This window comes from Branchiostoma belcheri, unplaced genomic scaffold, assembly GCF_001625305.1.
Source record: "Branchiostoma belcheri isolate BF01 breed outbred unplaced genomic scaffold, Haploidv18h27 scaffold39, whole genome shotgun sequence".
Lineage (NCBI taxonomy): Eukaryota > Metazoa > Chordata > Leptocardii > Amphioxiformes > Branchiostomatidae > Branchiostoma > Branchiostoma belcheri.
Window position 1 is genome coordinate 1072500 of NW_017804009.1, and position 24849 is coordinate 1097348.

At 42.3% G+C, this 24849-nt stretch overlaps 4 protein-coding genes across 4 annotated transcripts; 2 read left to right on the forward strand and 2 right to left on the reverse strand.

Annotated features, from left to right (window-relative positions):
- Positions 1-292: 292 nt before the first annotated feature.
- LOC109476696 (neuralized-like protein 4) lies at positions 293-10476 on the reverse strand. Its single transcript, XM_019777702.1, has 6 exons — positions 10446-10476; positions 9829-9978; positions 3104-3242; positions 2400-2533; positions 1678-1822; positions 293-990 (listed from the first exon to the last, which is right to left on the reverse strand). Exons 1-6 carry the CDS (start codon positions 10474-10476, stop codon positions 768-770), a joined length of 822 nt encoding a protein of 273 aa, XP_019633261.1. The 3' UTR covers positions 293-767.
- On the reverse strand, positions 5112-7269 carry LOC109476759 (chondroadherin-like protein). The gene is made up of 2 exons (XM_019777775.1): positions 7208-7269; positions 5112-6715 (listed from the first exon to the last, which is right to left on the reverse strand). The coding sequence occupies exon 2, from the start codon at positions 6708-6710 to the stop codon at positions 5385-5387; it is 1326 nt and encodes a 441-aa protein (XP_019633334.1). The 5' UTR covers positions 6711-6715; positions 7208-7269; the 3' UTR covers positions 5112-5384.
- Positions 10477-11319: 843 nt separating the features above from the next.
- On the forward strand, positions 11320-20486 carry LOC109476765. The gene is made up of 6 exons (XM_019777785.1): positions 11320-11476; positions 12558-12692; positions 15584-15738; positions 16085-16208; positions 17957-18118; positions 20355-20486. Exons 1-6 carry the CDS (start codon positions 11336-11338, stop codon positions 20484-20486), a joined length of 849 nt encoding a protein of 282 aa, XP_019633344.1. The 5' UTR covers positions 11320-11335.
- Positions 20487-21298: 812 nt separating this feature from the next.
- Positions 21299-23266, forward strand: LOC109476775. The gene has a single exon (XM_019777794.1). It carries the CDS (start codon positions 21300-21302, stop codon positions 21924-21926), a length of 627 nt encoding a protein of 208 aa, XP_019633353.1. The 5' UTR covers position 21299; the 3' UTR covers positions 21927-23266.
- The last annotated feature ends 1583 nt before the right edge of the window (positions 23267-24849 follow it).

Genomic DNA, 24849 nt, shown 5'->3' on the forward strand with positions numbered 1-24849 from the left:
ATAAGATTACGCTTTACGTAGACTATACCGATTACGCTCTATATTGTTGCATTTGACCAATTTTAGCGCTAGCAGTCCGGATACGAATTTCGTGGGGCCAAAACAGCCGATTATGCCCTAGGTTTGTTCAAGGACGAAGGTAGAGTATAACCGGTATTGCAAATTCTAGTACTTAGTGCCCAGAGGTTTGCCGCTCCCCTTGGGAAAAAGTTGCAGACTGACTAGTGTAAACACAGGCTACATAAAATCAACAACACGACAATCTAAATAGATGAACAAAGTCGACGTCAGCTTTCATAACAATATCTTTCATTTACTACATATTATTCATTTGACAAGGTATCGCAGTAGGTGCAAACCGCAATCCCAAAAGATACTCGCAACCATCATGCACAACAGCCACCTAATATCTGCTTAGAGAACCTCGGCTACCAGACAACTACCTAAACCTACGGCCTACTCCACAGGATTATAAAAGTAGGGATGCTTCTAAAATATGCATTTACTTCAATATCAAAACTGCTACGTTGAAAATAAAAAGACGTGCATCATCGCGGACATAATGGTACACCACATGCCCAATTACACAGAAATGCTACGTACAGAACAACGCGTTTTGGCTGCGAACATCTTCCAAAAACCTTAAGCATACGTATACCTTAAGCACGGGGACACTTATCGACCCCACCCCACATCTGCAAGAAGTTTGAGCTACCCCCCGCTATTCCAAACAACGGTTTTTCAAGCCCTAAAAACATTGGATGCATTTAAGTGCAAGGTTCCATCTTGATGAGTAGACCATACAACATGATGGCGTCCACGTGTTTGGTGGACCACTCGATCTCGTCGTTCTTGTAGATGGGGTCGATCCTGTCGTTCCGGCGGACGTGGTGCAGGGTGGTCGGGCCGACGCTGTAGCTTCCCGGGCGGATGCGGGCCTGGAACGCCGAGCGTACCCGGTACGTCTGCCCGGTGGTGCTGTCTCGCCAGCTGCGGGAAGATGGGGCAACATTAAGTACATCTACAGAGAAGAGCACGAAATGGTCAATGGGGTAAGTCCCAATTCATTGTAGTTAGTGTTGGAAGTTAAAGCGTAGTCTTTATTCATAAGTAATATTACGATTTATGTATTTTCATGGCGCATACTGTACTAATTTAAAAATTGTTTTCTGGTATGTTGAAGTACTAGTTTGAAAATTATGAATGTTTTAGATGAATGTACAGTATATATTAGATATAAGTTATAACTTTTGTCTGCCACATGATAATAATTTAAGTTCTTTTGACTTTAACTGATAGGCTACACATGTGGTGTTTAAAAGTATGTGCACCTAAATGAATGTAAACCTGCACGGATTTTATACAAATTGAATAAAGTGGACACCTATTTAAAGTTAAAACTTTAGATCCAACATATAATCATCAGGGCCCATCACCCTTTACTCAACCGCGACGAGGGCCGACATCGTCTACCAGATACCTTTGACCCAGTGTTGATGTCACGCTTCAAAGAAGCCACGTGACAAACCTCACTAGGTCAGTCTACTGAGGAAGACCAGAGTGACTGCCTGGTCGAAAGCTCTAGGTGAGAGAACTTCTTTGTGTTGGATGTTAAGTTTAACTTCAAACTACCAACACAGATGAAATTTCATGATAGTAAACAAATATGGACCGTACGTGTATGGGGAGGAGTAGGCGTCCTTGGAAGAGTAGCGGATGCTGGGCGATACGAAGACTTGCAGCGTGTCGAACCCTTCTGGTTTCCACTCCTCGTTATAGTGGCCGTTCCTCTGGCTGAGGGTTCCTCCGGAAATGTCATCTCCTAAAAATTCAAGCATATCACATATGATTTTCCTCCCATTTAATGATTTAATGGACCTAATTAGCTTTTCAAGTATATAACTTTTTTACGCACTATCAGTCTCCCACCATTATAAGATTAAGTACGGATGTAAAGTGTGGGTTGGAGAGAAAATACAAACAGACATAAGCGAATTACTGGCGTTTTTGCAGGTCTTAGCATGTACTTAAATCATAACAGCCAATATCTCGTTTGTTTCTCTCTCTCTAACATTTGAATGAACACAAGAAATAACTATAGTGCCCCTTATACAGAGATCAGAGACCCCGCAAAAGACCGACCCTGAATGTCCATCACAATTAAAAGTTTAACCAATGAGAGAAGGGCAATTAGCGGTACGACCAATGAGAGAGTGGACTGCATGTCCGTCAAATATTTGCTGTAGGCCTTGAGCGGGCCATAAAACACCTGCAGTAGCCCCGCCCACAAATACTTTGCATAAATTCAACCATTCTTTCATTGGTCGAACGCCATTCTGTCATTGGCTCAACTGGTAATAGGCATAATACAGTGATGGGCAGTCAGGGTCGGTCCCTACCCGGGCGGCGCAGGCCCCCGGTGTCCAGGATAGGTTTGACGTTGTCCCTCAGCGTGCCGTGGAAACACATCTGCCAACTGTCGAACGCCGCGACCGTCCCGCCCCGGGGTAGTTTCACCTGCGGCAGGGGCACTCTGGAGAACAGAGAATGGTTATTGATAATGAATTCTAACCGTCTGTTTACAATGTACTTTATCCTGAAGAAAAAACTATGTTTTGAAAATTCAAGATTGATGATCCAAGATGGCGGATAGCTTAAATATGCATGACGTCATTTTATGACGTCACCGGTGTTGCTATGGGCAACATAAGACTTAGTACACCCTAATATTCTGTCATAAACACTTTTGGTAAAGTAATGCTGTATACCATTAAGTTTTCAGGGAATAACCTATCTAGACGGTTTTGGCCAATAAAATCACAATAATGACGTCATATTACGTCATAACGACATAAAAATTGTAGATATGATAAATTTTTACTAGTATAACATCCCCTGAAAATTTGGTCGTCATACGACATACCGTTCGCGAGTTCTGAGGGGGGGGGGTCGAATGAGACCCCTCCCGGTCCCACCAAACCTAAAAAAGCCCGGTCCAGATAGGGTTAAAGCATGAGTAAACTTAAGGTATATACGAGAGTGAAAGAACGAAACTTTAATGTGTGGGTAAAGAATTGATTTTGTGTAGTGAATTCTTCCTTACTGCAAGGCGAATCGGCTCCAGCCCAGCGGCAGGACGTACGGTTTGGGCGGGTTGCCGCGCTGGTAGATCTCGATGTCTCCCCGGTCTGCGTGACAGGACGGACAGTAGCACATGTCCCTCTCAGGGAAGAACATGTCATCTGCAGGGGCAATACGATATAATCTAGTACATGTATATGATTAGCTCTTCTATCGGACGAGTGGGAGGTTATATGAAATATAATGCTGCTGTAATATAATGAGATTCTATAGGGTTAGGGAATTTTACATTGTGTCATTCACGTGTGGTACCTGGCCAGAATTAAGTGGCGCATCATGGTAAAATAATGGATAGATGAGTAAATAAAGAAATGGACGAAAGACCTTTATCGTACGTATATTCATTATGTGTGTCCAATTCTAGTGCCACAATGTGCCACAATTCACAACTCAACTTTGTAACGTTGCATCATTTAATACAAACGTACAGGAGATTATAATAAGGCAGTCTAATTCAAGGCATCCCTTTTGAATTTTGAAAGTCAAAATCATTATGTTGTGTCCAATTCTAGTGCCACAATGTGCCACAATTCACAACTCAACTTTGTAACGTTGCATCATTTAATACAAACTTACAGGAGATTATAATAAGGCAGTCTAATTCAAGGCATCCCTTTTGAATTTTGAAAGTCAAAATTATTTTAAAACTTACAAACATGAGCAACAACAAAACGATTTTATCTTCATCTTCATGAAGGGAGGATACACAAACTTAGCCACGTTTGGGATGAGTTCTCGTCGCAAAAGCGCCACCTACATCGGCTATATATGACACCTATTACACTTTTGGGTGTAACAGGTCGCTCAGTGTTATATACTAGTAACCAGCTGCCGCCACGTCACTGGCGTGTTACGCCGAATGGCGGTTAAACCGGCTATACCGGTACAGATAGGCATTGAAACGTAGGCGGGGGAGAGTATTTACTGGCTCTCTGTGGCAAAAACTCCCTCGGCAGCAAATCGTCCCTCGCGGCCGCATATTACTCACGTCGCTCAGAGAAAAAATAACGCCGACGCCCAACAAGACTGCGAAGGAGGCTACTACTACAGGATAAAAACGGATATTACTTCCGCACGTTTCGAGTGACATCTTTAGCGTTACTTAATGAACTGGGAGAACAGGTTGACACTAATCACATTAAAGAGTGTGAAAATTGGTGTAAGGTCCGCGGTCGATCGTTCTGGTCATTTCTGTTTCTGTAAGAGTCTCTTACAGTATTTAGAGTTCAGAAGTTTAGAGCCCTGTTTGTTAACACGTTCCTTGAAGCCTTTCGAACATATTAAAATGCATAGGCCAAATATCTAAAAACATCTTTAAGTTGTTCACTTGTTCAAATGTTCACTTGATTAAAGAATGTTTCGATCTTAGAGAACACATGTTAGAGAATATTATACATGTTACATTATACATATACTCTGTACGTAAGATGGCGTTATCCACACATGTATTTAGCTTTGTTAGATCTTTAGTTAAGTTGTAGAAGACCATACAAAAGTCTTTGTACTTTTTTGTTGTGTCAATAAAGAATCTCTTAATGGAAAACTCGTGACACCCCCAGGGAGAGGCCCAAGGGTTAACAGCAATCTGAAAAGACCAAAAAAAAATGTGGAGGGGCCAATTATTTGCATTCTTACCCTCAAGCAGATGCAGCCAGAGACAAAGGATTGGTCTGAAACCCCAGAAGGACAGACAATGGTCGCTGTCACCTCTCAAAGAATATCTTAGGGGCGAATTAATCATCATCTGTATTCGCTTGCAGAGGACTGGTTTACACCAGAGATTTCTCTAGTTAGAGTGAAAGAAATTTCATCTATTATCCATGTAAAATGGAGGTATTGTTTTTGTTCTGTGTGTGTGTTTCTATAAATTTGTGGTCAGTATAATATATATATATATCTATATATATATGGATAGTGATAATATTTCGTATGTCGGTAGGTCCTAAGATGACAAAGGCCACAGTCAAGTATTGCTTTGCTTTATTGAGTTAAGTCGGGAAAGTTAGTCTTCAGTCGCGGTTAGGTTGGCAGGAGTGGGTTGGTGGGAGCACTCGGACAGTAACCTGTCGTGGGTAGCTTGGCACATCCTTTTTCTATACTCTTAACTTGTCTATGTCTTAGTAACGTCGAAAAGTTAAAAAAAAAAGATAGTTACGAAAACTCGTTTCTCCTGGCTAGTTTTCCTCCTTTTTGATTTTGCTATACTCCAATTAAACCGGGTTGAATTCAGGTTTGCCTGGACCCTAGCGACAGCCTGCCTGAGTTGCAGTAATCTTGTCGAGTTGTTGGCCTCTGAGCTGTCCAGGGGTCGCGCACACCAGCGACTGGTACACGGTGATGTTAGTCTCCGTGTGCAGCCATCTGTTGAAGCGCCACAAGTCACAGTCACAGTGCCAGGGGTTGTCGGACAAAGTCACGGTCTTCAGCGTCTTGACGTAGCCGCTGAAATGGTCCGGGGTGAGGCTAAGCAGGTTGTTGCTGTCCATGTAGATACTCTGGATGCTGTCGAGGCCGTTGAAGGCATCTTTAGACAGAACCGCCAACCCGAGTCCCTGTAAGTTGAGAAACTGCAAGTTTGGGAGGCTCGCAAACGCGTTGTCGTCGACCTGGCCTATAGGGTTATTAGACACAGAGAGCGAGCGAAGAGACTGGACATAGCGGAACGCTTGTGAAGGGATCTCGCGAAGGTTACAATGATCAAGGTCTATGTTAGTCAGTGATGCGTTCAGCGTGCCGGGAGAGAACGCTTCTGGGTGGATGGTAGCCAGGTTTGGGTTGTCTGCTATGATGAGAGTGGTTAGCTTCTTCATGCTCGAAAACGCGTAGCCGGGAACGGCGGAAAACCTGCCGTCCTGGACATGTAAGGTTTCGAGGTTAACCAAACTGTTAAACGCGCTGTACGGATACTGGGAAGTCACTGGTGTGATCTGTAGGAATTTGAGATTCTTCAGCGGCCCGAAGGCTCCGTCACCAAAAGAGTCGATTTTGTTAGAGACCAGGTCGAGAGCCTGTAGGTTGTCCAGACCTGTGAATGCGGTGCTGATGAGTGAGTGAATAGCGTTCGTGCTCAAGTTGAGCAAAGTCACAGAGCCCAAACCGCTGAAGGCACCGCTCTCTATGAAGTCCACTTTTCCAAAGGGCATCATCAGGTACTGAAGCTTGTCCAGGCCGGGAAAGGCATTGGGCGGGACGCTTGTGAAGTTGTTGTAGTACAGAACCAGACGGGTTGTGTCTGGTGGGAACTTAGGGAAGGAGTCTAGCACGCCAAAGCACGTAACGGTGGAAAAACTACACGAACACCCCTTGGGACAATCGCCATCAAACATGGTTACGTTGATTTCCAAATTATGTTCTATAACGCTTTCGTCATCTCTATTACTGAGTCCATCTCTTTCGGGGCTGTGCTTGTACTGCGTTTCAGGCAGCTTCGTCACGTCTGTCTTGTCCAATGGGGTGCCGCGTTCCATACGGATACGGTTTTCACGTGCCTCCAGGCTTCCATCAAGACTGACGTCACTGAGGGCAAAGGTCACCGCCACGCCCACGAAAAACACCTGTAGCCACGCCATGTTCTCTGAGTCTGAGAAGAGTGTGAAACAAAGCAAGGCAATAAAGATCTTCATTCATTCGTTATCAATGGGGGTGACTAGCCTCTACCAGGCTTCAGTGACGGTTGGAAAGAGTAGAAATGTGCCTAGTAGGCGAATAATATGCCAGGGATTTGGTCCGCCAAAGGAATAGAGTTTTGCGGACCACCTCCTGATTCTTGGGCCAATGTTTACTCTTTCCAGGCGTTTCTTAAGCCTGGTAGAGGCTAGTGTATTGCTACTAGTAGAAGTTTCACTCGTTAGAATACAGACAACCAAGTCGACCGAAGTATAGTCTGTTCTACTGTAGCTGTGATTATTGCCATTGTGCATGTAAACATTTAATATGAGAAACCGAACTTAAACCCCCTCTCAGATACGAAATGTAATAGATGCACATACAAGTAGCCAAGGATCACTCGTAAACGATTTTCCCGGTAACATGCACGAAATAGCGCTCACAAAATGGCAATATTTACCATATATTCCAGCGACAACTCAACGGTAGAACGGCCAGCTCAAATTTACCTTTGTACCGAACACCGATAAACAAACTAGTGAAGTCCCGTGACCATTACAGGTGTTCGTGTATAAAGGTCAATGACCAGCCCTCATACTTTCTCCGTTTGAAATTGAAGACTTCTTGTTCGTCAAAACCGTAGCTGTTAGTATGATTATCGTACTGACTTATAATACCGACGACATTCAATTTATTACAACAAAATATAAAAGTTTGATTGAAAAGGAGGGCCCATAAAAATCATTTCGTTAATGTCGCACACTATATTCAAGTACATGTAACTTGGCATTAGATGTTTATGTCCAAACTTATTTGCCTTTTGAATAATCGTAAAGCTTGTATTTTTAATCGTTAGTGACCTATTCTTCACCCCGGATAAGTGAGCAAAGTCCACCTCCTCACTGAAGGCACGTGAGGCGTACAGGTGCGGTCATGGCGGAGGCCGTACTCAGCCAGATTTCGGGCGACTTTCTGGAGTGTACGATCTGCCTGGAGCCCTATAAGGACCCCAAGATCCTGCCGTGTCTTCACACCTTCTGTAAGGACTGTCTGGAGAAGTTTGTAGCAAAACAAGGTGAGGCGAAGGACAAGTTTCCGTGTCCAACATGTCGGATCGAAACTGTACTTCGGGGGGGCGGTGTCGCCGGGCTCAAAAACAACTTCTTTGTCCTGAGCTTGAGGGACACCGTTGACGCTCACAAGAGTTTGGTTAGCAAGGAGGATAACAAAGTGTCTTGTGATGTCTGTGAAGAAGAAGTGGCTAACAGCGGCTGTGTTGTGTGTGAAGAGTTCTTGTGTGACGAATGTACTCGTGCCCATCGTCGTGCCAAGCGTACACGTGACCATGAAGTCATCGGAGTGGCGGAATTAAAAGAGCAACTGATCACCAAGACGTCATCAGCCAAGTCAAGATCTCTGCCGATGTGTCCCAAACATGAAGACGAGAAGCTGAAGTTCTACTGTGAGACGTGCCAGAGTCCCATCTGCCGAGATTGCACGGTACTGCAGCACAAAGACCACAAGTACGGCTACCTGACAGACATTGTGAGTGACGTTAGGGCAAAGATCAAAGGCAAACTGGAAGCTACCAGGCCAAAAATTCAGGAATACCGAGACGCTGCAGGGATCGTAGCTGAGAAGCAAGCAGAACTGGACACCAGGAGCAAGAAAGCTGCAGACGACATCGATGCAGCTGCGGAGGAAGAGATCAAGTACTACACTGGCCTTGTCAGACGCAAGCAGACTGAACTGAAAGAAAAGTTAGCGGCAGCCACAGCAGCCCGTTCCAAGCAGCTCTCTGCTACAGCAGACAGTGTTGAGAGCACCTTAGGCTGTCTGTCCAGCACAGTGGACTTCTCACAGAAAGTCGTGGAGCATGGCAGTGACTTTGACGTCATCAAGAACGTGCACTCTGACGTAACGGCCCGGCTGGAGTCTCTGCTGAAAGGTCCAACCCCGGACATTCCTGACGACATCAGTAACGTCAGGTTTGATCCTAGGACGGAAAGGGAGGAAAGGGAAATGATCCTTGGCGACATTGTCGGTACGTTGTTCAGCATTATTGTTTAAAGAGTAAAAATACAAATTTCGATTTTGAAGGCACCCATGCCCAGGCAGACGTTTGGACAAAAACCTCTCCATATAAACCTACATCAAATACATGTAGTTACTTGAAAAAGTTGAATAGATGGCATCCACTCACGGAATGAAAAGAAGAACATGGTAACTGGTATCCGTTCTTAGAGATACTGACTTGAAATTTTCCTATGTTGTTTAGCCTGAACCAAGGTTCTCGAATATCTGATGAACACTGTAGCGTTTTTGTTTCCCTCTTAGACTCTTACTTCCGAACTGCCAAGTTGACCACCCTGGGCGCCAGCGGCCGTCTGGGCCCCACTACCCTGGGTACCCACTACAGGGGACAGGACCATGAACACCTGGTGACGCTACATGACGGGATACAACACTTCACTGTACCGGGGACGGGAACGTACAGTATAGAGGCAGCGGGTAGGGACGTTTAGCTTTATAGTAAATGTAACTAATGTAAAGTTTGGTTTACTTAATTAATTAGTCATACAGAAATACATATTTGATTCGTTCAGCTTATAATAACTTCATGCTTGAATTGTTTTCTCTTTTTTCGTGCAGTAGTCATTCAATAGTCCGTGTCTCTTTAGATCTGTGTTTTGAAAGTGCCTGACGTGTTTGATTGACAGGTGCTGCTGCAGGGTGGGGTGTGGGAAACCCGAAGTCCGCCCGAGGACGGGGTGCCGTACTGAGGGGAACATTTAACCTTAAACAAGGTGCGACAATTCAACTGTAGGAGATGTGCTGGTTTAGTCTTAACTTGAAACTGAGCAGCGGTTAACACGTATCTAACCATCTAGGTGACAAGCCAACATTAGAACAGTGTTACAACATTGGCATTATAGAGAGTACACAGAAAAAAATATTTGGAATAGTTATCTGCTTCCATTGTACAAGTAACTAAAATTGCAAAAGAAGAAATAAGTATATAGGAAAATTGTTATTCTTTTCCATGTTAATCCAAACAGTTGAAGGTCCATTATACGTTACCCTGAAGACCGAGTGAGTCCCTAAACCGCGCACAGCGCCGCTGGTACTCGCACCTGTAGCGATTCAGTTTTGCCGGCCGGACCTCACGTACTAGTCCGGGGGTATGGCTGGCATCAGGTCTGGTCCCAGTGTGTGCTCTTCCCTTGCGACCTGTACAACAAAATAGCAAATAAATAAAGGCATCCAATATTGCTGTATCTGAATCTGTATAGCCGGCATAACCGCCCCTCGGAGTAACTCAGTGTTGCATGTACAAAAGAGAGAAAGTATTGTAACACTGATAGCAACGCATAACGCACATCATGTCATACGCTGTTTACGTTCATATTCCGGTAGAAATACTAGTAGTCACTTAGAATAGACTTGATTGTGTTGTTCACATCGTCATTGTTGCGGCCATACATTATACCATGTACAACTGTCGAGAAATAAAGTCCATTCATGTAACACACAACGGCATTGCCAGGGCCGTAAAACAAAAATGTTCGGTATGAGAAAATTTGTCTGACATTCACCGTCAGTTCTTAGCACAGTTTTCGTCTTCATTTCATTTTTACATTTTGAAATAGGCCAAAAACAAGGTACATTTGAGGAGTCCCGAAATTTTATCAACTTACCGTAATACGATCTTCCATGTACGTATTCCATGGCTTAATATCGTCGTCACTGGAACAGTCCAACTTCTGCAAAATCTAAATCACAGACTGTTGAAAACAGGTACAGGTGAGCTCAGGGATTTTCCAACGATGACTAAGTCACGGGGGAAAACCTACCTGGGAAAAACCCACAGTTTCGCTGGGCCGTCGGGAAAGCGGGCTGTGATTGGTCAACTGGTATGACGTCATAGCTATACCACCCTCACCCAGGCCAGGGTCAGTTTCGGTGCACCTTCCAAGAAGGCATTGCAACTGCAACTACTACGAAACTTTAAGCTAATAGTACTGCAAGTTTCGGTGTATGTGTCCCTCATGATAGCACATTAACAGTGCAAGACGAAATCCTGGTATTAGATTAAGCCACGATTTGGGTCCGAGCATATTTTTTTCTCCATTCAGAGTCAAGAAAAGGTGAGTTTCTCGCACTTCCGGGTTCAGAGTTCCGCTGCAAAGTCTCGCATAACAACAGAAATTGGGTGAATAGCTAGACTCTGCCAGGCTTCGGGAAGCGGCTGGAAACAGTAGCCAAGTCGGCAGATAATATACCAGAGGAGTGAGGACTGTCAGAGAACAGTTTTAGCTTTCCGAGAGCTGCTTCGCGAAGCCTGGTATAGGCTAGTGAATTGCCGCTTAGGGGGGAGTAGCCTGGGTGCCAAACTCATAGCACACTGGACACAAAGTATCTCAGTGAGCCAGGCTCACTGGATACTTGGTGTCCAGTGTGCTATGAGTTTGGCACCCTTGCTAAGGGGGAAGTTACATGTACATTGTCAAAAACATACGCGACGTAGGTACATTACTTGATGCCAGACTTCTATTCGTATATTTCAGGCAAGCGTGCTGTGAGAAGTATGGCCAGCCCTATAGGACCAGCCAGCCATGTAAGAATGGATGTAGACCTGGACAAAGTGTACGGGACTATCTATGGACAGTGTACAGGAGACGCCATCGGTCTGCTGACAGAGTTCATGGATAAGAGAAAGGCTCACCAAGTTAGTCTCGGCATACTTATCAATAGTTTCACTTTCAATTGCAAGTTATCAATACTTTCACTTTCAATGCAATGGACTTTTACTAAACACAAACACATATGGTTAATCATAATGTCCTTGGGTTAATATTAGATACTAGTACTGTGGTAGCTATTGATGTATGGGGCTTAACCTCTGGTTTTAGCAATGTTTGGAAATTTAATCTGTGTAACATATCTGATTTGGATTACCGGGTAAGTTATTTGGGTTGCTCCACATTAAAAGCCCTTACATGCAAAATTAAGACAGAGACTTCATCAGATTTATCATCTCTACAATACCAAATGCCTGAATCTCTTGAGTCATTACTATAAGACTGTGTGTAAATTTCTGACAAGTATGTAAATTTCTGACAAGTATGTAAATTTCTGACAAGTATGTAAATTTCTGATAAGTGTGTAAATTTCTGACAAGTATGCACATTTCTGACAAGTAGGTAAATTTCTGATAAGTGTGTAAATTTCTGACAAGTATGTAAATTTCTGACAAGTATGCACATTTCTGACAAGTATGTAAATTTCTGATAAGTGTGTAAATTTCTGACAAGTATGCAAATTTCTGACAAGTAGGTAAATTTCTGATAAGTGTGTAAATTCTGACAAGTATGCACATTTCTGACAAGTAGGTAAATTTCTGATAAGTGTGTAAATTTCTGACAAGTATGCAAATTTCTGACAAGTATGTAAATTTCTGACAAGTACGTAAATTTTTGACAAGTACAAAATGTATGTATATTTTTGACAAGTATGTAAATTTCTGACGAGTATCATGTGTGTAATGTAAATTTCTGACAAGTACATGTATAGACATGTTCCTTTATCTACATGCTCAGTTTAATGATCCCCAAGCAGATATTTTGGTGCCTGCAAGACAGTATCAAATTGCAGGGCAGAATCCATTTTTGTGACATAAAAAATATACCAGACTACAAAAAAGGATGCCGGATAAAAATGCGTAAAAAAAGTCAAAATCAAGCCCAAGTTTAAACCTCTGCTTGGACATGTAATATGAGACTAATGCGAGGACATTGCTAATCTTGCAGTACTACCGGCGGCCGCTAGAGTATGACATGAAGGCTTCAGACAGACACCGTAACAGCTGGATAACCGGGGACTGGACTGACGACAGCGATCAGATGATTCTCATCATGCAGGCACTTACCCGTGCACGGGGCAAGGTGGGATGTTCCAGCACTCAAAATTACTTCATATGGCCACACCAATTTAATTTCTTGGTTAAAAGATTTTTCTAGAAACATAATGGAGTGGGCGGGCAAAAAAAAATAAAAACAGGCCTAGGCATCCTATTTTGGCCCAAAATGGTACGATAGGAGCCATGAAGTCAACACACCAGGCTGGTTTAAAATTTAAACAATGAATTTTGAACTTTTAATGATATCATTGCATTGAAAGATGGAATAACTAGGAAGAAAAAGGACTGTTTGTCTATTTATTTTTTTCGCCCTGTCGCTTCATATTTTTTCTGAAAAAATTAGAGAACCAACATATTAAATTGGTGTGGCCTTACCTGCACTATTGTGTTTGGAGTCGTCATATATAACTGCGTGCACACTACTCTTTTTGGCACACTACACTATGTATGACCTTGACCTTGACCCTGTTCAGGTGAGTGACCAGGCCCTGAGGACGTTCTCTGGAGACCTGTACACCTGGATGCTGGACGGGTTTCGTGAGCTGGGTGACAGGGGCGGGTGTGGTCTGGGTCGAACCACACACACCGTGCTGACTCATCCTGAGTTCTTCCACAATCCACAGAAGGTAACTAACATTACAGATCAATGTAGAAGATGCCAATCAAATTAACATGATACAGAGGAGTCACTCATTATTTGACAGGAACAGTTACTGTTTCTCATCAAGGATTCAAAGTTCATGGCTTAATTCTGAGGATGAATTAATACAGTGTAGACTACGTTAGAGGTTAATATTAACCTCTAAGGCCACACCAATTTAATTTCTTGGTTAACGGATTTTTCTAGAAAAATAATGGAGCGGGCGGGCGAAAAAAAAAACAGGCCTAGGAATCCTATCATGGCCCAAAATGGAACGATAGGAGCCATGAAGTCAACACACCAGGCCGGTTCAAAATTTAAACAATGAATTTTGAACTTTTAATGAAATCACTGCATTGAAAGCTGGAATGACTGTAACAAGTAGTAAGAAAAGGACAGTTTTCAACTGTTCGGGGCAAAATATGAGCATTTTGCAGTTGATTCTGAATTTTATTTTTATTTGCAAATCAGAAAAAAATGAAGCGGCGAATCCGTTAACCAAGAAATTAAATTGGTGTGGCCTAAGGCTACTATATTCAACCTCTGATAATAATAAGTACTGGACCAGCAAATACATTCAATTGGTAAGATTGATTAACAAAATACATTATAATTGACTGGCACCCCAAAGAACATTCAGCTATTACACTGTTTAGTATTTTTACAGTAACTTCACTGTGCACCAATTGTACAGTGATTAATACTGCTGTCATTAGTCATTGTTACTGCATGGTATGTCAATTGTAGCACAGTCATGCACAAAAGCTGAATATACACATGTAAGTTACAATTGTACCATGTTATGATGGAATACTATATTTCACATTGCTTGTTACGACAGCTCTATGTTACGACAACCCTATGTTACAACAGCCCTATGTTACGACAGCCCTATGTTACGACAGCCCTATGTTACGACAGCTATTGTTATTGCAAGTTATTTTCCGGCGATTTTCTGACTTTTAACGCCGATTTTTCGCACGCTACGATCACGCTACCATTTGAAACTGTACTGGAGACAACAGATCAGTGATCATTTACAACCAAGGAGCACTTTTGTTGAATAAAAGAGCAATGAAAGCTACGATACGGCCAAATTATTTTCAAAATTTGTCTCGTGTATGAGAGATAAGATGACGCTTCTTTATATGTTTTGATGTATTTTTGGCGTGATATAAACTAGTAATTTGTAGCGGAAATGTTGCTAGTACGGAAGAAGTAGGGATGAAGCAACAGGCTCTTCACTATTAAAATCCGGCTATCTCCTTGCCGGAGGTTACAATTAAAATAAATGATGCCGATGTTTGGAGTTTTGCAGCAGAATGTCCTAATTAAGTATTCCTGACGATACGTTTGCCATTTGTAGCAGTGTTTTTATGTCAATACTTGTGAAAAATGTGGAATGCTTGTGGACAGTTTCAACTTGTAAACAAGTGTAAACAAATGCCCCGCCCCCTCAGTTAATTTTCGCGACGTGTTCCACAACTTAATTAATTTTCGCGACCCGGCCCTTCCCAACTGGACGGCCTCTCAGGATCTCTCAGCTGCAGTCTGGCGGAAACACTGTCAGTGACAATATATAACGTGAAAATTTCCTTCGAGATCATTACACTCAATACATTTACAATTTACCACTTGGTGTCTGAACATAGCCATAATCGTGTTGAAAAAAGGGGGCGTCAAAACATAAGGCTGTCGTAAGGCTGTCGTAACATAGGGCTGTCGTAACATAGGGCTGTCGTAACATAGGGCTGTCGTAACATAGGGCTGTCGTAACATAGGGCTGTCGTAACATAGGGCTGTCGTAACATAGGGCTGTCGTAACATAGGGCCGACCCCGTCATGGTGCTATGACACAGTCTGACTCTTTTGTATAATGTACTAGTATGATTAAGTTAGATTCAAGCCTTAAGTAGAAATAGTTTATAGTTATTAAGTTTTAGTTGCCATACATTGTATCCAATGCAACACTGTTGTGCAATAAATGACTTGACTTGCACACCTGGTTAGACCTTACCAGGAATGCCCCTGTCACAATAGCAGAATATGGCCTCTGAAACACTGCAGAACTCCCCATCCATGGTTAGGGGTCAGTCAGGAGCATTCATTTGAAGTCTGCTGTGGTTGGCTCACTCACTGGTATTCAGCAACGTTGGCTACTGTTTGGTTGCCCCTGAGCCAAATGATTCTGAGCTGGTATTACATGTAGGTACTTAGTAGTTTATTTAATAGTCAATCTAACTCTCACAGTCACTAGTGCATGTTCATACTTCCAGGCTGCGCGGGAGGTTTGGGAGAGTACAGGTCAGGCAGCGGCCCCCAACGGAGCGGTGATGAGGACGTCCATCCTTGGGGTACACCAGTTCTGGGACCTGGACTCTGTCGCGGAGAACGCCAAACTCTTCTGCCAAACAACACATGCAGATCCAAGGTAACAACTTTCACCATTGAGGAATGATAAGTTAAACATAAACTGAGCTGAATGTATGAACCTGAAGTCTAAGGGTTAGTGGGTGACTGTATGTTTTTACCTTTAGCTCACTGAGGTAGCCATTTGGTTCAGACCAATTCTCCATTAGTTATGGGGAATAGGCAGCAGCAGGGAGAAGGTTAAACAAGTGCATACTTGTACAATAGTAAAGACTGAAGAAATTGAAAGTAAAGATATCTTGACAGCAAATGTAATGAGTTTTAAAGCCTAGCTGGCTTGACATATTTTGTTTATGTTTGAACTCACTGAAGGTGCAGTTCTCGTATTCTCACATTAAACATTTTAGGTGTGTTGCTTCCTGCGTTGCTGTCACCACTGCCATTGCCCAGATGTTGCAGGGTGAGACAGATGTGGAAAACATCATTCACAATAGTTTCAGACATGCATCGGCATACTTGGACCACAAAAAGGTACACATTTTTATTGTATGTGACTTACTTTTTTGTCGACATTTTGTCACACTGATTTAATTTTATGGATGACATCTGTGCATGCATTGATTTTCACCTGTTCTAAAGAGTCCGTGGTAGCTTAAGTGACAATAGGGGGTATCAGGACATTTCGGCACCTGGACACTTCGGCACCATCTAGGACGGTTCGGCACCTGGCCCAAAACGGCTCGGTACCTTGCCCATGACAGTTCGGCACCTGACCCAGGATGGTTCGGCACCCAGCCGCCAGGACGGTTTGGCACCTGGACAGCCCGATACACTATGTGTGAAACGGTGTTTAATCTACCTGACCCTATCGCGAAAGTCATACTATCCCATATCTTTTCTTTAACTACTATACGTCCGAGTACGCAACGACTCAGTGTTGTACAACAATAAAAGCAATATGGAAGGGGCAGTGTTGTGGTCCAAAAGTTGTTAGTTACTGTTGCTAGGGACGTGTCCCACGCGCGGGGAAAAAACATCAAAACATTAATGGTAAACAGTCTACAAAGATGAATATTGCATCAAAATAACATTAAACAGTGACAGACTATAAGGCCACACCAAGTAAATTTTATGGATGACGTCCTTTGGAGACCCTAAATCTAATGCGAGAGGGCGAAAAAAAAACAAGAAGGGCCCTAAAAAACAAGATGCCTAGATTAGAAATATACTAAGAGACGACAAATGTTAGGACACAAATTGCATGAGGTGACACAGTGTAACAAGCAAGAAGTCTTATTCATCATCAAAACAGCAATAAATCAGGTGGAACAGCAGTTGTCGTCTTGTGCTTTGGGGAGATAGATGGAGCGGTCAGCAAGTTTCTTCAAATGTGGCAGCATGTACCAAACTGAATTCCTAATGGAAGTCATGATTTCCTTGCTTGATGCTTCTTAAGCTTTGGTCCATACAAACCTATTTGCGGCCCTATCGTGACTCTTTGGTAATAGTTACAGGAAGTGCATGGAATTTCTTGTTTTTTTTTCTAGGAACAGGCCAAAATCAATGAGGGCGAGGACGTCATCCATAAAATTTACTTGGTGTGGCCTAACCTTAATATGTCTGTCCTGTTACAACTTTAAAAGTTTGTTTTCATTTATTAGCCACAATGATGAAATAATAACAGGTTTGGGTATCTGTTCTGCATAACATATTGGATGGCTTCTTCACTCCTTGCTTTTTTTGACATAATAACTATCTTCGCTGGAAGTCATAGAACGGTTCAGCAACCAACAGCAGCATTCTGTCATTGTAGTGCCGAACCGTCCTGAGCTTGGTGCCGAACTGTCCAGGTGCCGGAGTATGCAGGTGCCAAAGTGTACAGGTGCCGAACTGTCCAGATGCCGAAGTGCCCAAGTGCCGAAGTGTCCAGGTGCCGAAGTGTCCGACATCCCAATAGGGAGCCGGCAGTAACTATGGAGGATGGTACCCAGGCTGCCGAAATTCCACAGAACTCTAGAACTCAGCACAGACTCAGAAATGCTGGAAATGGCCAGAATGTACCAGCTTGTTGCTAAAGTTAGTCATGTAATGTTTACAACCAGCACATTCACAATACATGTACCAGCTTTGTATTCCTGTGGTTTAGCAGCATTTTGTTTGGGTGGACTTTTTTTTTTATATGCCAGCTCTCATTAGTTGGGGTCTTAAGTGGATGTTATCCATAAAATTAAGTCAGTCAGTACAGTGGTCTAAATTGTCCTATACTCCTCTCTCCTTAGCAAGTGGATGAGCTACGATGGTACATGGACCCCAGACAGTTACAGGAACTCCAGCTGGATGCCCCAGGTGTGATCGGCTACACGTACAAGACTCTGAGCGCCGGGTTCTGGGCACTACGGCAGGACGACTTCCGCACAACTATAGAGAGGATCACCATGGAGGTACAGGATAGATTTCGTTTTATATCATACCCAGGCTGTGATAATCTGTATCTGTATCTGTATAGCCGGTATAACCGCCTTTCGGCGTAACAGCCAGCTTCGCAGGCACGCGGCGCGGCGGCAGCTGGCTATATTACACCGATCGACTTGTTACACCTAACCCTTGAACTTCTAGCTCTAGACATTGTTTAAAGCTATCTATTGACAATGCCCCTACTGTACTTGGTGACAGTGAGTTCCACTCTCCGATAGTTCTGTAGGAAAGAATGAATTCTTGAACACCTCAATCCTTGGTTGATAACTCTGGTACTTGAACGCGTGGCTATTTCTTGTTCTCTTCTGGGCTGGTATTAGGTACTTAGTAGTTGGGACATCCACCAGTTTATTAGTCATTTTGTACATCATGCATAGTCTAGACATCTTTCTTCTGTCTTCCAGTGAGGTCCACTGTAGGTTTCTTTTCATTTCCGTGACACTAGCACCTCTTACATAGTTGTTCATACAGAATCTTGCAGCTTGATTCTGTACCCTTTCCAATTTGTCTTTGTCTTTCTTTGTATATGGATCCCATACTGTCGCAGCGTATTCTAGGTTCGGTCTTACAAGTGACGTGTATGCAAGTGATTTTACTCTAGTTGGACATGCCCACAGATTACGTTTAATCACTCCCAATGTTTGTTTCGCCTTAGTTGTGATATTATTAACATGTGCACCCCACTTCAGTCCGCTTGTCAGCGTGACGCCCAGATACGGATGGATTTTTGTGGTTGCTAAAGCCTGACCACAAAACTGGTAGCTAGTTGCATGTGGTGTTCGTTTGTTTGTTATGTGCATAATGTAGCATTTTTCGGGATTAAACTGCATGAGCCATTTGCTTTGCCATTCTTCCAGGGTGTTCAGGTCTTTTTGGAGAAGTTGTGAGTCGGTCTGTGTAGAAAGCTCTACATACAATAGACAGTCATCGGCAAATAACCTCACATTTGAGTCAAGCTGATCTGGTAGGTCATTTATATACAAGAGAAAGAGCAATGGCCACAGGACGGTTCCTTGAGGGACCCCAGACGCTACTTTAACTGGAGCCGATGCCTTCCCTTCAACCACTTACTGTTTGCTCCCTGTTGGTCAGGAAAGCCTTTAACCAATTCAGCGTAGGGCCTTGGATCCATAATACTCCAGTTTTGAGATAAGCCTGCCATGGGGGACTTTATCAAAGGCTTTAGTGAAATCAAGTATTGCTAAATCTACCTGCCGTTTACTGTTTAGTGCGCCAGCTATGTCATGGACTGTTAGTATAAGCTGTGTTTCTGTGGATCGTTTGGCTCTGAATCCATGCTGGTAATCCGTTAATATACTGTAACTTTCTAGGTGCTTCATGATTTGGCTGTGGATAATATGTTCAAGTAGTTTGCAGGATATGCAGGTCAGTGAAACAGGTCTGTAGTTGCTGGGGACCGCTCTATCTCCTTTTTTAAAGATGGCGCATATATTTGCATCCCTCCAATCTTTAGGGATTTCTGCAGTGTTTAGCGAGTGTTGGAAAATATTGGTTAGAACAGGCGCGATTTCACTAGCTGTCAACTTGAGGAACCACGGTGGTATTTGGTCTGGTCCGGATGCTTTAGAGGGATTGAGACCTTGAAGCATAGAAATTTGATAATGGTGTTCTGGCCCAGCTGGCGTCCATAACTGAATCCATAGAATGGTTTGAACACATTTCGCCCAAACAGCTGCTAAGCTGAGACTGACATAATAGATTAAAAAAAAAAAACTGTGTGAGGTGCTTTTGAAAATTCGAATATACTCCTGGATTAATGTATGTTGGAATTTGTTGGATGTTGTTGCATTTTTTTGGTAAGTGACACCAACTTTGGGCTCATTTCACATTGAAAGGCACATTTTGGTATTAGGTATGACATAAATAAAATACAACAAGGCTTCAGCCATTGGGCTCAATGTTGCTTCATTATTGGTACGATTTATAGCGCAGCATGAAATCTTAGCCTTGCCCCACAGAGCATCCAGAATGGTATATAAAAAATACATTACATGTAACTTATTATTGTAAGACTCCATTTGATAAATAAGATTTGTAGAACTTGTTTTAAATCCTCAGTACCACAGTGCAAGCACGTCTAACACTCAGAAGATGGGGACCAACAGACGATAAACCGGACAGTGAGTGAGTGAGTGTGAGTTGCTTCAAAAGATCTAAAATGTCTTTGTCTCAAACTCCCAGGCAGGTGATGCAGACACGAATGCTGCCGTGGCAGGAGCCTTGCTGGGCTGTAAACTGGGCAAGAAGAGTCTACCTGAGTCTTGGCTTAAGATGCCGCACAAGAATTGGCTGGACAGGCAGATCAATAAGTAAGAAACAAAGCTTACACATTTTTAAAGATGTTAAAACATTGTTAAAACAATAGCTATAAGGCCACACCAATTTAATTTCTTTGTTAACGGATTCGCCCACTTCATTTTTTTCTGATTTGCAAAAAAAAAAAAAAATTCAGAATCAACTGCAAAATGCAGATATTTTGCCCTGAGCAGTTGAAAACAGTCCTTTTCTTCCTAGTTGTTACAGTTATTCCATCTTTCAATGCAGTGGTATCATTAAAAGTTCAAAATTCATTGTTTAAGGTTCCTAGTGAATTCTTTCATCAGTGACAACTTTGGAAGGATAAGGATACTAACCTCCAAATTTTCGATGGCTATCACTCCATCTTGTTCACGGAGTGGCCTAATCTCGCGAGATTTAAATTTTAAACCAGCCTGGTGTGTAGACTTCATGGCTCCTATATAATCGTACCATTTGGGGCCATAATAGGATGCCTAGGCCTGTTTTTATTTTCATTTTCTTTTCACCCGCCCGCTCCATTTTTTTCCCAGAAAAAATCCGTTGACCAAGAAATTAAATTGGTGTGGCCTAAACATTTCATATCAAGTAATTAAAATACAAATCACATTGAGTACAACATACATACAAAAGCATGGAACCACAGGTAAGTGGTTTTGTGTCCTATATAATTGTTTCTGTTTCTTTCAATCTTCACTCATATCAATCAAGCATATTAAGATCTTAATTAAATTAGCTGTCGTGATATTCAAAGCTCCTTCCTAGATCTACAGTAGGTCAAACTCTTAATATTCTTGACAATGTCTTTTTCTTATATAATTAGGTACTTACATGCTGTTGAGTTGGTGGGAAAAGGCAGCACAACTTATGGAAGTGCCACAAGTAGGGTTGGAGAAGGCAGTACAAGTCATCATTATAGTAACCAAGGAGAGCAGAGACACACTACTGAAGCCCACAGGCACACTACTGAAGCAGCCCACAGGCACACTACTGAAGCCCACAGGCACACTACTGAAGCCCACAGGCACCCTACTGAATCCCACAGGCACCCTACTGAAGCCCACAGGCACACTACTGAAGCCCACAGGCACACTACTGAAGCCCACAGGCACACTACTGAAGCCCACAGTCACACTACTGAAGACCACAGGCACACTACTGAAGACCACAGGCACACTACTGAAGCCCCCAGACACACAGTACAATCAACTTCTGTCTCGTCTGGACACACAACACAAGGGAAGCACAGGGAGAAGACAAGTGAAACATCACAGGACAGGCACGTGGAGGGAGTTCGCAATGTCCACAGGGGCTCTGAGCAGACCAGAAGCAAACCTGGTGGCTTGGCTGACAGTGCTAGCATCCGCCTTCCTCCAAAAGGTACAAAGCAGCATAGTCATGAAGGTTACAACCCCAACAGGTCTGGTCATGCAGGACTGCCCCACGATCAGAATGTAAAGAAGTCTGCTGAGAACTCTCAGAGTTATGTGGAAGCTAGGGATGACCACTACCCACACAGGCCTGGTCGTTCAGAGCCTCCACCTAACCAGAAACATGATCTTTCACACAGAAGTGGCGATCAAGACCGCTTTGTGACATCATATGCTGAAGCATATGGTCAGGAAAAGGCCTCATCAGAATTGCAAAGTGAGCCACGCAGTGGAAAACATGGTTCTGTTGGAGGTACAGCAGCTGCTGTTCCAGGGGATAATACCTGGGACAATTTCTGACCAGTTGTTGGAGACGAGTAGAAACTTTAAGGAAAAGAGATGTTAATGAATCCAAATCAGCATCTGATACAACTGCAAACAGTAGTTTTGAAATCTAAACTACATGTCTCATAAGAGTCCAAAGTAGTTAGCAGGAAAAATTACAAGCAGTGGCTATACTGAGTTGTACAACTATAAATTCTTTTGAGCATCAAAAAATTATAACTTTTAGTAATATTAGCATCATGTCATATCATGTATATTATCATGAAACAGGTACCAAGTGAATCGTTATGATAAAATAATGATAATATTATCACACCACAAAAGCAAAACTAGCCATTATGTTTAGTTTGCAGATCTGAAATGTTTCCTTCAGTGGCATTAGGCCCCTTTTGCCTAGACAATGATGGTTGAGAGATAAAACTTGGATGTCTCCCTTCAGTTTACAGATACAATATGATGCACAATATAAAAGTATGATTTCAAAGACTACAGAGCACTAAATAGTTTAAGATTTTATTATTCTATAATTCTTTATCTGTGAAATAAATTGAGGAATACATGTATGTAACTTTTTGGTTGATCACAGCCTCCCAAGTTGAAAGGAGGTGCTAGCACGATCAATGAAAAGTCTGTAGTGAATACATGATTGGTTGTAGAGCAAATGTACAGCAGAGGCATCCGTACGTGAACTCAGGAGGGTGATGGCGGATGACACTCACCCTTGCCAGCAGTTCCTTGAGCCGGGTAGACGGACAACCTACCAACTACGCCGTCAGACTTCCAGCTACAAGATCCCACTTAGCCGTACAGAGAGACATAGACAATCATTTATCCCCAGATCACTCAACATCTTGCAGCAATGAGGGACACTATAGACTTTTGAAAAATCTGAAGGACACTATAGACTTTTATAAAAAAATTTTATTGCCTCCTTGTACTTGTATCCTAAAGTTGTTCCAATCAATTATTGTCTATATTTTAATGTGTTATCGACATTTTATACAATACGTCATTATCGGATATACTTCTTTTAACACTTAATCTTTTAACGCTAAAATGTTACAATTGTTATTGTTAATATGAATGTACATGTAATTTACAACACAATTCAGGCTGTTTCAGCCTGCAATGTTGTATTGATGATTAAAGTTCTTCAGAGGAAAAAGACTCCGAGATGTATGAAGGATACTGTTTCCAAATATTTTGACGATATAAGGAAATTTTGCAATGGATAATATTTTGAAGAGTTTCAGATGTCCAACTTTGTCAAGAAATGTGACAAATAAAACTACCTTCTAATAAATATGACTTGTGTCCTCCAACATATTTGACTAAAGGTTTTCTCTAGGTAAGATGTCTAGCTAGTAATTAAGAACTAGTATATAGTAAGAATGAAACAAACCAGACTTTATTAAGAAGGAATGGCTTTTATTGGAAGGTTAGGCCATGTTGATTTGATTATATGGATGACATCCTCCGGGAGCCCAAAAATTGATGCGCACGTGCAAATAAAAAAAAGTTTTGCAAAAAAAAAGTTGTTTTCATTATGAAATGTACGTGGTCATGAAGGTTGAACAAATGGGACAGAATATGGTTTGGCGAATAATCTAGTCTTCAAGTTCATTTCTTTGCAATTTCGTCTTTTTCCGTTTGATTTTGGCATTGTACGACATTTTTTATTATTTTTTTTGTAACTTACGGTATATTTTTGCTCATTTCGCAACTGTTTTGTACGATTTACAGTATGGTTGAAAACTTTTTTTTTTGGAAACGGCCGAAAATTCATGCGCGCGCGGACGTCATCCATATAATCAAATCAACATGGCCTTACACTAATTTGCATTTCCTAATGGTTCTCTGACATTGTGCCAACATGGCATAAGCTAGACATAAAAATGAATCTTCTGTAAAATTCGTGGTAAAGATGAAAGATCCTTGTACATTTTTGTACATTGTCTGATTACAGAATACCATGATCCTATAGGTTGCCAGGATCTCACCCCAACATAGCAGCTGGATCAGGGAATGACACGTTGCACAAATTTTACACCTTTGGATTAGGCCGTACTAATTTAATCTCCAGACCTAGTTGTTGGTATTTATAAAGAAATGAGGAAATGCATTAGTATAACCAGGAGTTCAGCACCAAGGACAGGTACTACATGTACCAAGAACCAAGGAAATGTATTGGCGTGGGCCATCCAATCAACTCATAACACATCAAAATCAGATGAGATGAAAGACATAAGCTCAGTAAGTCCGTGCCACCAGCAGTTCTTAATCTATTTATTAGTCTACCACTGAGCCGGGAGCACCACACCTTAAAATTCTCCCACAGCCGACTGGAGAGAACTTGTTTCTCCTGACCAGAATTTCTGCCAGGAAAAGTCTCCAAGACTGCCAGTATTTCCAGCTTTCAAGGCTGAATTTAACGGTTAGTGTGGAGTCATGATGAGGTCCTTAGTAGTAGTAGTAGGAACAGTGTGACATGTCGAGTGTTGTCTAATATTTCATTTCAAACTAATCAATACTAAATCTACAGAATCCCTCATTCTAGGCACTACATGTACCTTAAGCCAAGCTATAACAACAGGCCTAATATATCTGAGCTTGCTGAGACAGTAATTGTACCCATGAAAAGCCGAGTGAAGACATTATCAATTGGC

Bases quoted from the DNA above. Each gene is read 5' to 3' on its own strand.
- LOC109476759 (XM_019777775.1), bottom strand. From the start codon at position 6,710: ATGGCGTGGCTACAGGTGTTTTTCGTGGGCGTGGCGGTGACCTTTGCC.
- LOC109476696 (XM_019777702.1), bottom strand. From the start codon at position 10,476: ATGGAATACGTACATGGAAGATCGTATTACG. The intron at 2,534-3,103 runs GTAAGGAAGAAT...TCTGTTCTCCAG, and splicing joins TGGAGCCGATTCGCCTTGCA to AGTGCCCCTGCCGCAGGTGA. The intron at 1,823-2,399 runs GTAGGGACCGAC...TTGAATTTTTAG, and splicing joins CGGGGGCCTGCGCCGCCCGG to GAGATGACATTTCCGGAGGA.
- LOC109476765 (XM_019777785.1), top strand. From the start codon at position 11,336: ATGGCCAGCCCTATAGGACCAGCCAGCCATGTAAGAATGGATGTAGAC. The intron at 12,693-15,583 runs GTGGGATGTTCC...TCATACTTCCAG, and splicing joins TTACCCGTGCACGGGGCAAG to GCTGCGCGGGAGGTTTGGGA. The intron at 18,119-20,354 runs GTACAGGATAGA...TCAAACTCCCAG, and splicing joins TAGAGAGGATCACCATGGAG to GCAGGTGATGCAGACACGAA.
- LOC109476775 (XM_019777794.1), top strand. From the start codon at position 21,300: ATGCTGTTGAGTTGGTGGGAAAAGGCAGCACAACTTATGGAAGTGCCA.